Source organism: Cervus canadensis, chromosome 19 (assembly GCF_019320065.1).
Source record: "Cervus canadensis isolate Bull #8, Minnesota chromosome 19, ASM1932006v1, whole genome shotgun sequence".
NCBI classification, from domain to species: domain Eukaryota; kingdom Metazoa; phylum Chordata; class Mammalia; order Artiodactyla; family Cervidae; genus Cervus; species Cervus canadensis.
In genome coordinates, this window is record NC_057404.1 from 19,712,360 (window position 1) to 19,726,041 (window position 13,682).

General features: G+C 41.1%; 1 protein-coding gene across 2 annotated transcripts in view; it reads left to right on the plus strand.

Moving 5' to 3' along the window:
- SEL1L3 (SEL1L family member 3) overlaps positions 1-13,682 on the plus strand; it is a 108,188-nt gene that overhangs the window by 30,111 nt on the left and 64,395 nt on the right. For both annotated transcript variants that reach the window (XM_043438656.1, XM_043438657.1), the window contains exons 3-6: positions 1,457-1,583; positions 3,487-3,608; positions 3,964-4,079; positions 6,489-6,547. In XM_043438656.1, the coding sequence (XP_043294591.1) occupies positions 1,457-1,583; positions 3,487-3,608; positions 3,964-4,079; positions 6,489-6,547 (424 nt within the window). The remainder of the gene's footprint in view (positions 1-1,456; positions 1,584-3,486; positions 3,609-3,963; positions 4,080-6,488; positions 6,548-13,682) is intronic.

Below are 13,682 nucleotides of genomic sequence, written 5' to 3' on the forward strand. Positions count from 1 at the left end.
CTAGTTTGTTACCAAAGACTCTAGTTTTAAAGGGTATGGTGTTTTGCCTTAACAAAAGAAACCATTCATTATACACAATTCCACTCGTTACACAACAATTTCAATATTTAATAGAAGATTATTTAACTTAATTTCAATATGCAGTCATTAAAAGAAAAGAAATAGAAGCACTAGAGAGAAGTAGTAGCATATATATCACCAAATTGGGCCGAAACCTATATCCAGACTTGAACAGTGCTGGGAAGTCCTGAATGACAGCCATCTGCAGCCCTAGTTGGGAAAAGGGTCCTGGGCCGCATGTTCACTCCGCAGGTAAGAATTCAAATTGCAGTTTTCGCGGTTCTCACTTACAGTCTCAGGCTGCAAACTGATATCATCATTGGTTTGCATGCAAAAATGCAGCTCTGGTTTTTCTTTAACTTTTACAATGCCCTTTGTTTCACCTTGTGAGTCAGAAGGCTTCTTAGATCCCAAGTGAAAAAGTGAAAGTTGCTCAGTCGTGTCCGACTCTTTGCAACCCCATAGACTACACAGTCCATGGAATTCTCCAGGCCAGAATACTAGAGCGGGCAGCCATTCCCTTCTCCAAGGGATCTTCCCAACCCAGGGATCGAACCCAGGTCTCCTGCATTGCAGGCAAATTCTTTACCAGCTGAGCCACAAGAGAAGCCCTAGGAGGCTCAAGAAATTCCAGGACCCACTCCCTTTCTTATCTAAAGTGCAACTTGACTTGCTGAAAAACTATATATATATATATATATATATATACATATTTAACAGTAGTATTGACCATAGTAAATGCTACTTAAGTGTTAACTGTTAGTATTACTGGAAAAAATCCTGATGCTGGGAGGGATTGGGGGCAGGAGGAGAAGGGGACGACAGAGGATAAGATGGCTGGATGGCATCACCGACTCGATGGGCATGAGTTTGAGTAAACTCTGGGAGTTGGTGATGGACAGGGAGGCCTGGCGTGCTGCGATTCATGGGGTCGCAAAGAGTCGGACATGACTGAGCGACTGAACTGAACTGAACTGAACGGTTAGTATTATTACACAATTTCAAAATGCTTTTCGTAGCATAGACAGGCGGGATGTAAGGTGGTTAAGCACATAGAATCTAAGCTGGAAACTTGAAATTTCATTCTACTACTTATTAGCTCTGTTACCTTAGGCAAGTTACTTTATCTCTCTATACTTCAGGCTTCCCCTCTGTAGAGTGGGACTAATGAAGACTCCCCTTTGTAGGGTTGTATGGACATGAATTGAGATAGTTCTGCAGAGTGCTTCTTGGGTGCCTGGCATATATTCAGTGTGCTGTAAATGTTTGCTGATACTTTCAGACAATTCACTTAAATGTTTGATGGGAGCTAGGCATTAGGTTCCAGAAAGAATGTGATGTTGAAAGCCGTGTTTTTCTGGAAATAATTAAAAGGCAGCTGTCTTGCTGTTTACAGATGTGGTTACCCTCCTGGGATTTCTCTATGCCTCCAGTGGAGAAAACACAGGCATTGTGAAGAAGTTCCTGAGATTTCAGAATCGAGAGCTGGAGGCCACTCGACGCCAGCGGATAGATTACCCAGTGTAAGAAGGGGCTGGTGATGGGGGGCCAGTGCGGCCATAGTGTTCTTTTTATCTGAGGACCAGGGCAGGCTGATCTGACTCACACACTTAGTCACTCAATCATGTCTGACTCTTTGTGACCCCAAGGACGGTGACCCACCAGGATCCTCTGTCCATGGGATTTTTCAGGCAAGAAATACTGGAGTGGGTTGCCATTTCCTTCTCTAGGGGATCTACCCGACCCAGGTATTGAACCTGCATCTCCTGTGTCTTCTGCATTGCAGGCAGATTTTTTACCCACTGAACCATCCGGGAAGTCTAGAGCAGGCTAGTGGACCCACTTAGGAGGACCTACCTCTGTATTTACGCTTTGAGGAAATGATGAGATCTACATAGCTTAGGCAGAATTGTGGACCCAGAAAGTTCAGTGCATTTGGAAATCATTCTCTCACTTAGCAATCCTCAGTTTGCCTGGGAGTGACTGGTATGCCAGTCCTGGGAATGACCTAAGTAAGGCGTCAGGTGTTGGAGCCTGAGGCTTTGCAAGGTGTCAGATGCAGCCAGCCACAGCCCTGCCAGATTGCAACCTTTGCTTTGCTTTTTCTGCCTTGGAAGATTGGATGAGCTGCTTGAAATCTCACAACTTCTGATCTCCTCCATTGATTTCAGCAAAACCCAGATATATATATTTTTTTCTTCTGCTGAATTGAAGATGCTGAAAATGGCTCGTGGTTCACCTCAGACCGGATGGATTCAGCAGAGTGATTTAATTCTTCCCATGCTGCTGGCTGTAGAAAGATCTTGAGTCACTTTACTAAGCGTATGTTCTTGCTAAGCTTCCTTGTAATAACTTATCTTCATGAGCTTGCTCAGCTGGGTGGGTCAGGAGGGAGCTGTGTGGCACCATCTGTTTCTATATCTTATCACTGATTTGGAGGCCAGATTATAAAGCCCAGAATATTCTAATATTCTAAGGTCTTGTTGGGATGAATCCCCAAAGAACCTGGGGCCACTGCCACTTTAACCCAAACTGTGAATTGGTTTTTGGGAAAATGGAGAGCATTCTCTGTACTGGTTTTGACCTTGATTCATGTTTAACTCACAAAACACAATTGCTCTCAGCTCATCTTTAAACTGCTGGTCACTAGCACAATGCGTGACATCAAGCAAGTGTTCAAACAGCAAATATTTGTTGAATGATTGGTGGATCACAAAGCTTGGCTAAAATATTTCCTCTTGAAGTTGACTACTGTTATTTTACCCTCACTTGGCAAATCACAGATGGACAGTGTATTTTTTTTTCAACTAAAATAGCCTTTGTCCAGAAATGGAACAATTAGAGTAGTTGCTCCATATCGGTCAGCCAGAACTGTGATACCAAACAACCTCATGTGTGCATTAAAATAGTATCTCTGCGTCCTATTAGCATATGGCAATGCCATTTGCAGATTATGACATGTTTCTGCCTTAGGGCTTTTATCTTTGAAAGAAACGAAATTGCTCAAAAAGCCCTAATTATGTTTTTTTTTTTTTTTAATCATTGAAATTAGAATAGCTTCTCTTATCAAATCACCTCTTATTAAAACCCAGATTTTTAGTCTGTGTCTGGCTTTATAAGCCTTAATCAAGTATTCAAATGGCAGGTCCGTGTGATTCTCAAAAAGGCATAGGAAGAGTTTTTGGTGCAAGGTACAATGTCTGCTAGTTTTGTACAGTGACGCTTACCTCCTGTCTTTTGCAGTTACTATAACTACCTCCTTTGTTTCTAAAATCAAGCTTTGCAAGCGGATCTCCCAAGATGAGCACGAAGGCAAATTCATCCCTTCAATGGAAAAAAAGCAATTTACTTGGTCATTGTTAACTATAATTAGCTGTTCTTGGATGATATCAATCTGCAGAATTTTTTTTCTCCTCACTCTTGCAGGTTTACTGTTTCATTGTGGCTTTATTTACTCCATTATTGCAAGGCCAATCTCTGTGGGATTCTGTACTTTGTTGATTCTAATGAGATGTACGGCACACCTTCTATATTTCTTACTGAAGAGGGTAAGTATGAAATAGAATCTTTAGAAAGATAGTGTGGTTTTCTTACACTCTGTCTTTTGGCCGATATGTCTTTCTAGAATAAGGAATGTTGTCATTGTGGCAATGCAGTAAGAATGATGGTTTCCAAATATGGACTTCAAGTTCAACTTTTTCTGGAAGCTTAAAACAAACATTTTCAATACAGACGAATGCACTTAGGTGTTTTTTGTTGTTTTGTTTCGTTTTGCTTTTATTTAAAGGAAGAAGGAATATGATCTAGTCATAGCTTTTTTGGAAAATCACTGAAAAGATATAGCCACTTGCTTCACTTCTAAGTATTCTTTGTCATTTTCACAAACTTTTGTTTTCTCTTTAGGCTACTTGCATATTCAAATGCATCTTGTCAAAGGAGAAGACCTTGCTGTAAAAACGAAATTCACCATACCTTTGAAGGAGTGGTTTCGCCTGGATATCTCTTTTAATGGTGGCCAGGTACCAAGAGCATGTTCCATCATGAATCATATTAGCACCGTCGCTTAACTTAAGCATCGCTGTAAAGTCAGGGAGCTAGGAAATCTGCAAAAACAAATTTGTGGTAACTGATAAACTTTTACAACCATAACACTTTTTTTAAATAAAAATTTTATAGTTGGAAGCTTAAATCATAAGCATTCTATCCCATTTAACTAACTTTTAAAGTGCTTTTTTTGACTATATTGTGAATGAGTAAATAATACATCTAACTATAAAACCACAATTGTGTAAGCAATTCAAGCCTTTTTTCCTAGCAAGATGGACTTTGAGGAGATAAATGGTAAAACAGCCTTGGCCATATTTATATAGTGTTATCAAATCTACAACTTTTTTATAGGAAATATATTGGTTAACTCAGCCAAGAAATGGTTTGACTGTTTTTGGCAGTGAAAACAATTGCTTGTGTTTGACATTAAACAAATAATAACCAACAAACCTGAGTGATAATTCTGGTGAGGCAGACGTTCTTTATCTACTTTGTACTACAAAACACTGCACATAACAGTTTCAAGCACTTATAACACAGATTTTATGGATTATGGCAAACCTCTTGTTATTACTGAAGATAATTCCATTCCTTTATATTGTTATATATGATATTGGTGTACTGCCTTTTTTCTGGTTACTTTCTTATCAGCTTTTCTTACTGATTTGTGATTTTCTGATAACCAAACTGGAAAAGACGTTTTGTTTGTCTTCTGTGTTAGAGCATACACAGACCTCCCTTGGTGGTTGGGTTTAGCACATTTCCTTTTTCTGAAGAGAAGAGAAATTGGGTCAGTCCTTGTAGCTTAACTGAGAAGAGTCTGTGAGATACTAGCTGGCATTTTTTGTATGTTTGCTTCCTTAATGTTGTTAGATATTGACATTGCTGCGGGCCGAGTTTTAGCGTCTCATTTGCATGAAGATTATGATGGCATTATAGCTTGGTTGCCGCTTTCTCTTAAGGTCAGCTCGGTACCTTATAGCACTTAGGTATCAAATCATCAGAGCAAATCACAGACCTTATTTTATACCTGCTGTATGCCAGGCACTATGATCAAGGAGCTTAGAGGCTATTTATGAAAGTCACATAGAGCAGGTAAAGGGTGTCATGAGGTGAGCCTAATTGCCAAATGATTCATAGTCATTTGAGGAAGAGAGACATCCAACTTCATGCTGGGATGCTCAGGGAAGGTTTCCTAAAGAAGGTTCCTACGGATGGGGAACAGTTTAAGTGGAGAAACAAAGAGAGGATATTTTAGCCCATCATTGAATGCTCACTTCCAATTTCTTCTTGCCATGCAGCATGGCGTCATTGAAGTTTTTTAAACAGAGGAGTAAATCAAAGTAATCCTTTAACTAATGGCAGAGTATATGATTGGGTAAAGCAGGAGAGAAGAGTTAGGAAAACCAGATGGAGTAGAAAGAAAAAAAAAAAAAGCTAGATTTTTTTTTTTAGTAGACATTCACCATTTGCCATTTCTTCTTTGCATCCCATCTGCTCTCCCTGATACCCATAGGTTCCAAAATGATACTTAATTGTTTTTCTACAGAAAATCCAGCTCTATGGTAAGACCATTATATTCATTACTTTGACTAAATGGACACTTTGGCCTAAAGTAAATGATTGGTTTAGAAAAACAATTGGTCTGAGTCATTTTTTTCTCTGAAACAACATGGTGTCTATGGCTGAATTGGACTGCTTTATCTGGCTTAGCTTTTCTTTCAGAGACATGGTGTTGGAGCTACATGTTTGAGAATCTAGTTAAGCCAGAATGTGTTTTCTGAACGCTTGCTCTGTGATAGCACTGCGGAGTCAAAGAGCCCCCTAACCTTAAGGGCTTATGTTGTAGTCCAGACACGAGAAGAATGCATGACAGCTAACAACATTCACGATGAAAACATTGTCACCACTGAAGTGATGGTGACGATTCTTAGTGCTGAGGGAGAGCAAGTGGGAAGCTGTAGTGTATGAAGAATGTTCATTCCCAGACTTGTTTTTCCTGCTAAGGCTCTCCTGGAATCACAAGTCCAGGTCAAGGACTCCTCGTAGTCTCTTACACCTTTCTTTGTCTTTCTATGCAACAAGCTTTCAAGCACGAATTCACCGAAAGAATCTCTTGACCCAAAGTTTGGAAGTGTCTGCAACCCCCTGGGGGAAACTGCGTTAGAGATATTTTTATCATCTCAAGTCATTTGGAGAAATTAAATTTCTTAAGTCTCAAAATATACATAGGGTTAGTAAACTGCTATTTTGTTTTTTTGCAGAAACTGATCAAACAAAAGACCATGAAGCATATTTTATGAGTAACTCATCCCCAGGACTGTATGTATGGTGTGGGGTCTGGAGGCATTACTAATCCTTGTGTATTTCTCCCAACATAGATAGTAGTAACCACCAGCAGTGGGCAGGATTTGAAAGACTACCATAATCAGACCATTAGGTAAGTGTGGCTTTTCATTTGTGTCAAAATTTTCTGGATGAGGGTGAAGGAACCTTCCTGTGTTAGCCCAGCACCCTAATGTTATTCCTACCCCATCTGATTCAGCTTTTCCAAGCATGGATTGTAGCTAGTCTGCCTTGAAGTTAATCTTTGTACTTTTTTTTTTTTCTTTTTTAAATGCCCACAAACTCTCCTTGTTTTCTCCACAACCTTCTTTCTTTTTTTTCCCCTAGCAAGAGAAACTAGTTCTGTCTCCAGATCTCATTGTAAATTCTTCCTTTCATAGCTCTGCATAATTCGTGTTCTTTGAAAATTATCGTTCACAAAGGATTCTAGAAAGCAAATCAAAGTATTAATGTTGCTTATTGGGAGGGGTTGATAACTTTGACTTAGTGTAAAACATAAAAGCAGACAGCCTTCGTATTTATGTTTATAATCAAAATTTGAAATGTATGTAACTATTGATATTGGGCTAACTTTTCATCTTTACATAATCATTCTCTACAAGAGTTACAGAAACTGAGAATTGGGTCTTTTTCCTTGTATGTCATAATTTTAACTTGCTTCTGCATCCCGGATTCAGAGTGGGTTTTATAGTGGTAGAGCCATGGGGAATGTATTCTTTGGAACTCAGGATACCTCATCATGGCACCGTGAAAGGAAGAATTTACAATGAGATCTGGAGACAGAAATAGTTTGTTCAGTTGCTCAGTCATGTCCAACTCTTTTGCGACCCCATGGACTGTATCCCACCAGGCTTCTTTGTCCATGGGATTTTTCAGGCAAGAATACTGGAATGGGTTGCCATGCCCTCCTTCATGGGATCTTCCCGATCCAGAGATTGAACCTACATCTCCTGCATTGGCAGGCGGATTCTTTACCACTAAGCCTCCTGGGAAGCCCCTGTATATGTGTGTGTGTGTGTGTGTGTGTGTGTGTGTGTGTAAAACAGAAACAAAAATTAGTAGCTTTGTATTTTGTATGTATAATTTTAAAAAACTTACCAGAAGAATTCCCTGGCACTCCATTGGTTAGGACTCTGGACTTCCTCTGCACCAGAGGAAGAATCAGTCCCTACACCAGGCACAGAATCAGTCCCTCATCTGGGAATTAAAATCCCGCATGCTGTGTTGTATGCCCAAAAGAAAAAAAAAGAAAATCAGGACTGTTGGGCACTTTGGCTGAGGGGTGGCAAAGTGGTTCATTCCTCCATCCTTTAGTCATTTCACAACGCCAAGCCTAAAACTGTCTCTCCAAACAGGCTCTGTTCACTCAGAGTCCCTGAGCAGTCCACATTTTCTTGGAAACCAATGATTAAAGAAAGGAAAGCAAAGAGCGGTGATGACAGCAGAATAGGGATCATACACTCTACTTTCCTCCCCCACCATTTCGCTTTACATTTATTTATTTATTTTTTCTTTTTTTTTTTATTTTATTATTATTATTTTTTTCCAGTGGGTTTTGTCATACATTGATATGAACCAGCCATGGATTTACATGTATTCCTCAAACAGTTATTTCAGGCCCTGGGCACAGAGAACAATTCTTACGTCCATGACCAGATTAATGGATTAGAGTTACCGAGACAGGCTAAAGCGGTGGTATTCCTTAACTTACAAGGAGAAAGTCAGGGGTGACTGGATGGCAATATTGAAGCACAGAGGCTGAGATCTTAGGACAGAGCAGAAGTCCCAAGGGCACCAGGTGGATTTAGACCAGTCAGGAAGAATTCAATAGACAGGAGTTTTGTTATGTAATGGGTGACCACGGGCTCTTCTATGAAGACTTTGAGAATAGGAAAGTCAGGGAGTTTACTCTGGAGAGACAGATGATGTGTGGCCCCTTTGGAAATCTCTTCAAGCGCCCTGTTCTGCCCCAAAAATGGTTTTTAAAAGTTATTTATATACTTATGTATTTTTGGCTGTGCTGGGTCCTCGTTGCTGTGTGGACTTTCTCTACTTACAGCGAGTGGGGGCTACTCTCTAGCTGCAGCGCTCGGGCATCTCATCTCGGTGGCCACTCTTGTTGTGGAACACAGGCTTTAGGACGCACGGGTTCAAAAACTGGTGCACAGTTGCCTGTGGCATGTGGAATCTTCCTGGACCTGGGAGCAAGCCTGTGTCCTTTGTGTTGGCAGTTGCATTCTTAACCACTGGACCACCAGGGAAGTCCTGACCCAGAAATTAAGAGTTTGCATTTCAGGATGTAGAGTCTAAAATAATACCTGCCCTTTCTCCCCTGACACCCATTTCCAACCTCAGACACTTTTGACAACCAATTGAATTTCATAAGCTTTTTTTTTTTTTCATTTTCTATGTCAAGGCTTCCTTTCTTCTTAAATCCCCAAACTGTAGCTGCTGACATGAGTGGATGAATCACAGTAAGATCCTGAGCTAGGACTGGGGTAAGGAGAGGAGGGCACGTTCCACGTAAAATTTAAGGAGGCCCCCCCCAAAACTTAGTGATTATGTTATTTTGCCAAGGCTGCCAGAACACAGTACCACAAACTGAATGACTTGTGCTAAGTCACTTCAGTCATGTCCGACTCTTTGCAACCCCCTGGACTGTAGCCTGCCAGGGTCCTCTGTCCATGGGATTCTCCAGGCAAGAATACTGGAGTGGGTTGGCATGCCCTCCTCCAGGGGATCTTCCCATCCCAGGGATGGAACCTGTGTCTCTTATGTCTCCTGCAATGGCAGGAGGGTTCTTTACCTCTAGCATCACCTCTTTAAGCAAGAGAAATTTATTGCCTCTCAGTTATAGAGGTTGGAGGGCCAAGATCTAGGTGTTGGCAGAGCCACGCTCTCTCTGCAGGCTCTAGGGAAAGCGCTGTTCTAAGCTTCTCTCCAGCTTCTAATAGTTCCTTGGCTTGTGGCAGCATAACTCCAATCCTCCCATGACATTTTCCCTGTGTGTCTGTCTTTGTCCAAATTTCCACTTTTTCTAAGGTTTACCAATCATACTGGATTAAAGTCCACCCTATTCTAGCACGATCTCATCTTAGCTAACTGTATCTGCAATGACCATATATCCAAATAAGGGCCTATCCATACTGGGGGTTCAGATTCAACATATGCATTTTACAGAGGGCACAATTCAACTCGTAACAATCTTCATAATAAATAACATTTAACACAGTGTTTTAAAAATCAGGATTAATGTAAAGAATCCTTGATGCACAAAGTAACAGAATTTTCTTTAATATTTATTTGGCTGTGCTGAGTCTTAGTTGTGGCATGTGGGATCTTTTTAGTTGCTACATGTGAGATCTAGTTCCCTGACCAGGGATTGAACCCAGGCCCTCCATGATGGAAATACAGAGTCTTAGCCACTGGGCCACCAAGAACATTCACAAAATAACAAAATTTTAGGTAAAGACAGAACCAGTATGATCACATAGGATTCCAGAGTTCAAGACTGATGTTCAGGTACATACCAACTCAACATCCCAGTGAAAGCTTTGAAATGGTTCCTTACTTGGGCATACTGGCAGTATCCAGGCCCAAGACTGCCCTTCACCACCATCTCAGCTGCTCATCCTGTACCCCTGGGGTACCCCCACTACCACCACCATCAATAGAACAACTAAAGAGTTAATCCTGGGTCCACCTGGAATTCCTGTGGTTAGATATTTTTGAAATATCATTTACCAGAGAGATTTCAGAATGGGCCAAGTCAGTACGCTTTACACATCAAATATTTCAGGTGTTTATAGGTGTTCCAAGGAAAGTCTCCTAATCCTCCTTTTATTTGTTCTCATAATGTAAACATAATGATAGCTGTTATCCTACAAAAGTGGTATAGGAAGATCAGTAATTAAGTGCTGAGAAGTACAGTCCTGCCCTGCATGAAAAGCTGCAGTGACAATTGCAGACCTGTCTTCTGTTGAATTCATTCATCCATCCATTTATCTATCCAGTATATATTCATTCATCCAACATATTTACCACATGCCTGACACAGTGCTGGATTCTGGGAATAAAACAATGAACAAGAATACAATCCATCCCTGCCTTTGTGGAGCCAAAAATTCTAGCGCAGGGAAGACAGATTTTAAACAATTATATTTGAAGTGACACTTAAGATGAGAATTACTTTAAGGGGTAAGAGGCTCATTTGAGGCTCTAAGTTCCCCTGCTATGGAACCCTTGAGCCAAAGCTGTTCCCTAATTTTGAGTGAAGCCTATTTAACGATGGAGGCAATCCGTTCCCACTGCCGGTTCCTTCACAGTAATAAACCAGGGCACTCTCCTATGTCCAGATAAGAGTAAAGATAGCTTGCCAGCGCGTCTGATGCTTGCGTGCAGAAAGGACAGGCTTGGGCTTTCGAACCATCTAGCTCAGCTTTTATGTCAGCAAAATTGATGACCATCAAACAATGCACAGTGCAAGGAATTTCTTACAATCTCGATGCAGCCACTGAGAATGTTACAGAAGAAAAATGTGGAGGGAGATGGAACTGAAAGGATCTATTAGTTGTATTATAATAATGACAAAAAATTACAAGCTAGTACCATAGGGATAAAGTAATTTATTGATCAATTGAGAATTCAGTTAAAGCAAAGATCCATAAAAATATTCCATAAGCATTTTATTTTAATTGAAACAATGGATATGTACATTCATTTGCCAGTCTTTCTAGTTACAGCCTTGCCTTTGAGTATGGATCTACTGATTGGAGTTTCTTGTGATCTTTCTGGCATAAACGGTACCCAATTTCTGTTTCTTCCAAATGAAAAGAAAACAAAGACACTTGTGAAACCATCGAAGCCCAAGATTCATCAAGATTTCTTCAGTTTCTTTTCTCAGCCTTTTCCAGCTGTCCTAATTCCATAAGAGCTTTTTTAGTAACCATTCTTTACTGAGTCTACCCAAAATATTCAACTTAGTTTTTAAAGAATGAACATCTCTTTCTTCTCCATGCTTTTGGGATTACATAAGATTTAATTACATTGTAGGGTTACAATGACCAAACAGGTTTAGGAACAAACACATCTTATTCTTGGTAAGCACGAAAAAAGTGAAAGTGAGTGAGAGGTTTCCCTGTTGGCTTGGACGGTGAAGAATCTACTTGCCCTGCAGGAGACAAGGGTTTGGTCCCTGGAGGAGGAAATGGCAACCCACTCCAGTTTTCTTGGCTGGGAAACCCCATGGACAGAGGGGCCTGGTGGGCTACAGTTCATGGGGTCCCAGAGTCTGACATGACTGAGTGACTGTCACTTTTTCATTTCTTACTCTTGGTAAGCATACAACTCAACAAATGGCAGCAAAAGTACTAGAGTGGACTAAGTTAATAATAATAACTGTAGTTAACGGTTATGGCGCCTACTATGTGCCAGGCATCATTATAAATGCTTTGTCTAAATGCTAATTTCTCCCAGTGACCTTGTGCGTGCGTGCATGCCAAGTCACTTCAGCTGTGTCTGACTCTGTGCAACCCTATGGACTGGAGCCCGCCAGGCTCCTGTGTCCATGGGGATTCTCCAGGTAAGAATACTGGTGTGGGTTGCCATGCCTTCCTCCAGGGGATCTTCCTGACCCAACACTGAACCCACATGTCTTATGTCTCCTGCATTGGCACATTCTTTACCACTAGTGCCACCTGTAGATAGGTACTAATATTGTCTTCATTTAAAAATGAGAATATGAGGGTTCCAGAGAGTAACCTCAGCTGGCTAGTATCCATTATGTTGCAGGGATGGGCCATGAGGTGAGCAGGTGAGCTGGTTAAGCAGAGTTCTGTCATGGAAGCTTCTACTTCAGAAGTGTTGCTTCGTGTCCATCAAGTGCTGGTATTACCTCCTCATGAGGGTAGTTGGAATGTTCAAATCTTTCAAGGGTCTTAAGAAGCAGAATCAGTTCACCACTCTCATAATAACTTTGTGGTCCTGCTTTTAAAAAAGAAGAAGAAGAGACCATCATCTTCTCAGGACCCTTCAATCCTAAGATTCTGGAAAAAGAAATAGCAGGCAGTAAAGCATTTCTTTTCCACATTAGTTGCCTTTGCAGAAAGCTGATTTCCAAGGGTTCCCTCTGGCCTCCATAGGGTGATGCTGTCAGTGCCCATTTCTTCACCTTTGTGTCTTCCTTCCAGCCAGGAGTACCTGCTCAGGGTCGGGTTTCTGGCTGACAGTCCGCCCATCCTCTCTCCTGGGATGACCCCGGATGGCCTGGCTTCTGTCCCAGCCACTGGTGGCCGCTCTGTCCTGTCTGCTTCACCCTGGCCCCTTGCTCCTGGCAGCCTGCCTGACGAGCTGTGTCCTTCCCTTCTGCCATCTGCCCTCCCTGGCGCCTTCGTCTCTGCCTGGCTTCTCACTTGATGCCTGCCTTGACCCCCCCTTGCTGTTCACATATGCTCCTATGGCACCTTGTCCACCCACGCCTATTTTACTTTCTCAGTTGGTAGTAAATGCGCATGGTAGAAAAACCAAAACTATATGAAAAGGTCTATAGTTAGATGTTTTGCTTCTGTCTCTGCCCCCATCCACTCCATCCCCTAACCCTCATGCCAGGGGGAAATACTTTTTATTAGTTTCTTATATATCTCTCTCCAGAGTTTTTGTAAATGCAGATACAAAACAATCCATTCTTCTCTTTCTTGGACAAAATGTATATGTGTTATTCTGCTCTTAACGTTTTTATCTTTTTCACTTAACAGTGTATTTTAAATATTTCTCCAGAGCTTTTTGTTCTTTTTTAAACTATGTAATAGAAGAGCTCATGCCTAAGACCCATTGAATGGTGTGGGTACCAGTCCTTACTGACAGACACCTGGACTTTTCCAGTCTTTGGTGGATGTAAACAATGCTGCCAGAAACAGCTTTATGCATTTTATTCATGTCAACCCATTTTCCTCCTCCATTTTCCTTCCTGATCCTTTGAGCCTTTCAAGACAAAGGGGACTTCCAATACGTCATCTGTGCTGACCTCTCATCTTTGGCCAAGTCCTTTGACCTTGCTATGGCCTCCTTCTCCTAACTCTGAATTTGACCTTGTTTCTTATCTAATAGGTTGTGTTTTTATTTTTCCCACATTCACCTTCTTCACCTCAACAAATTTTCTTTTTTTCTTTTAGAGTAAAATATTTCTATTTAAGATTAGCAATTGCGCATAAATCCAGTGATTCTAAACAGTT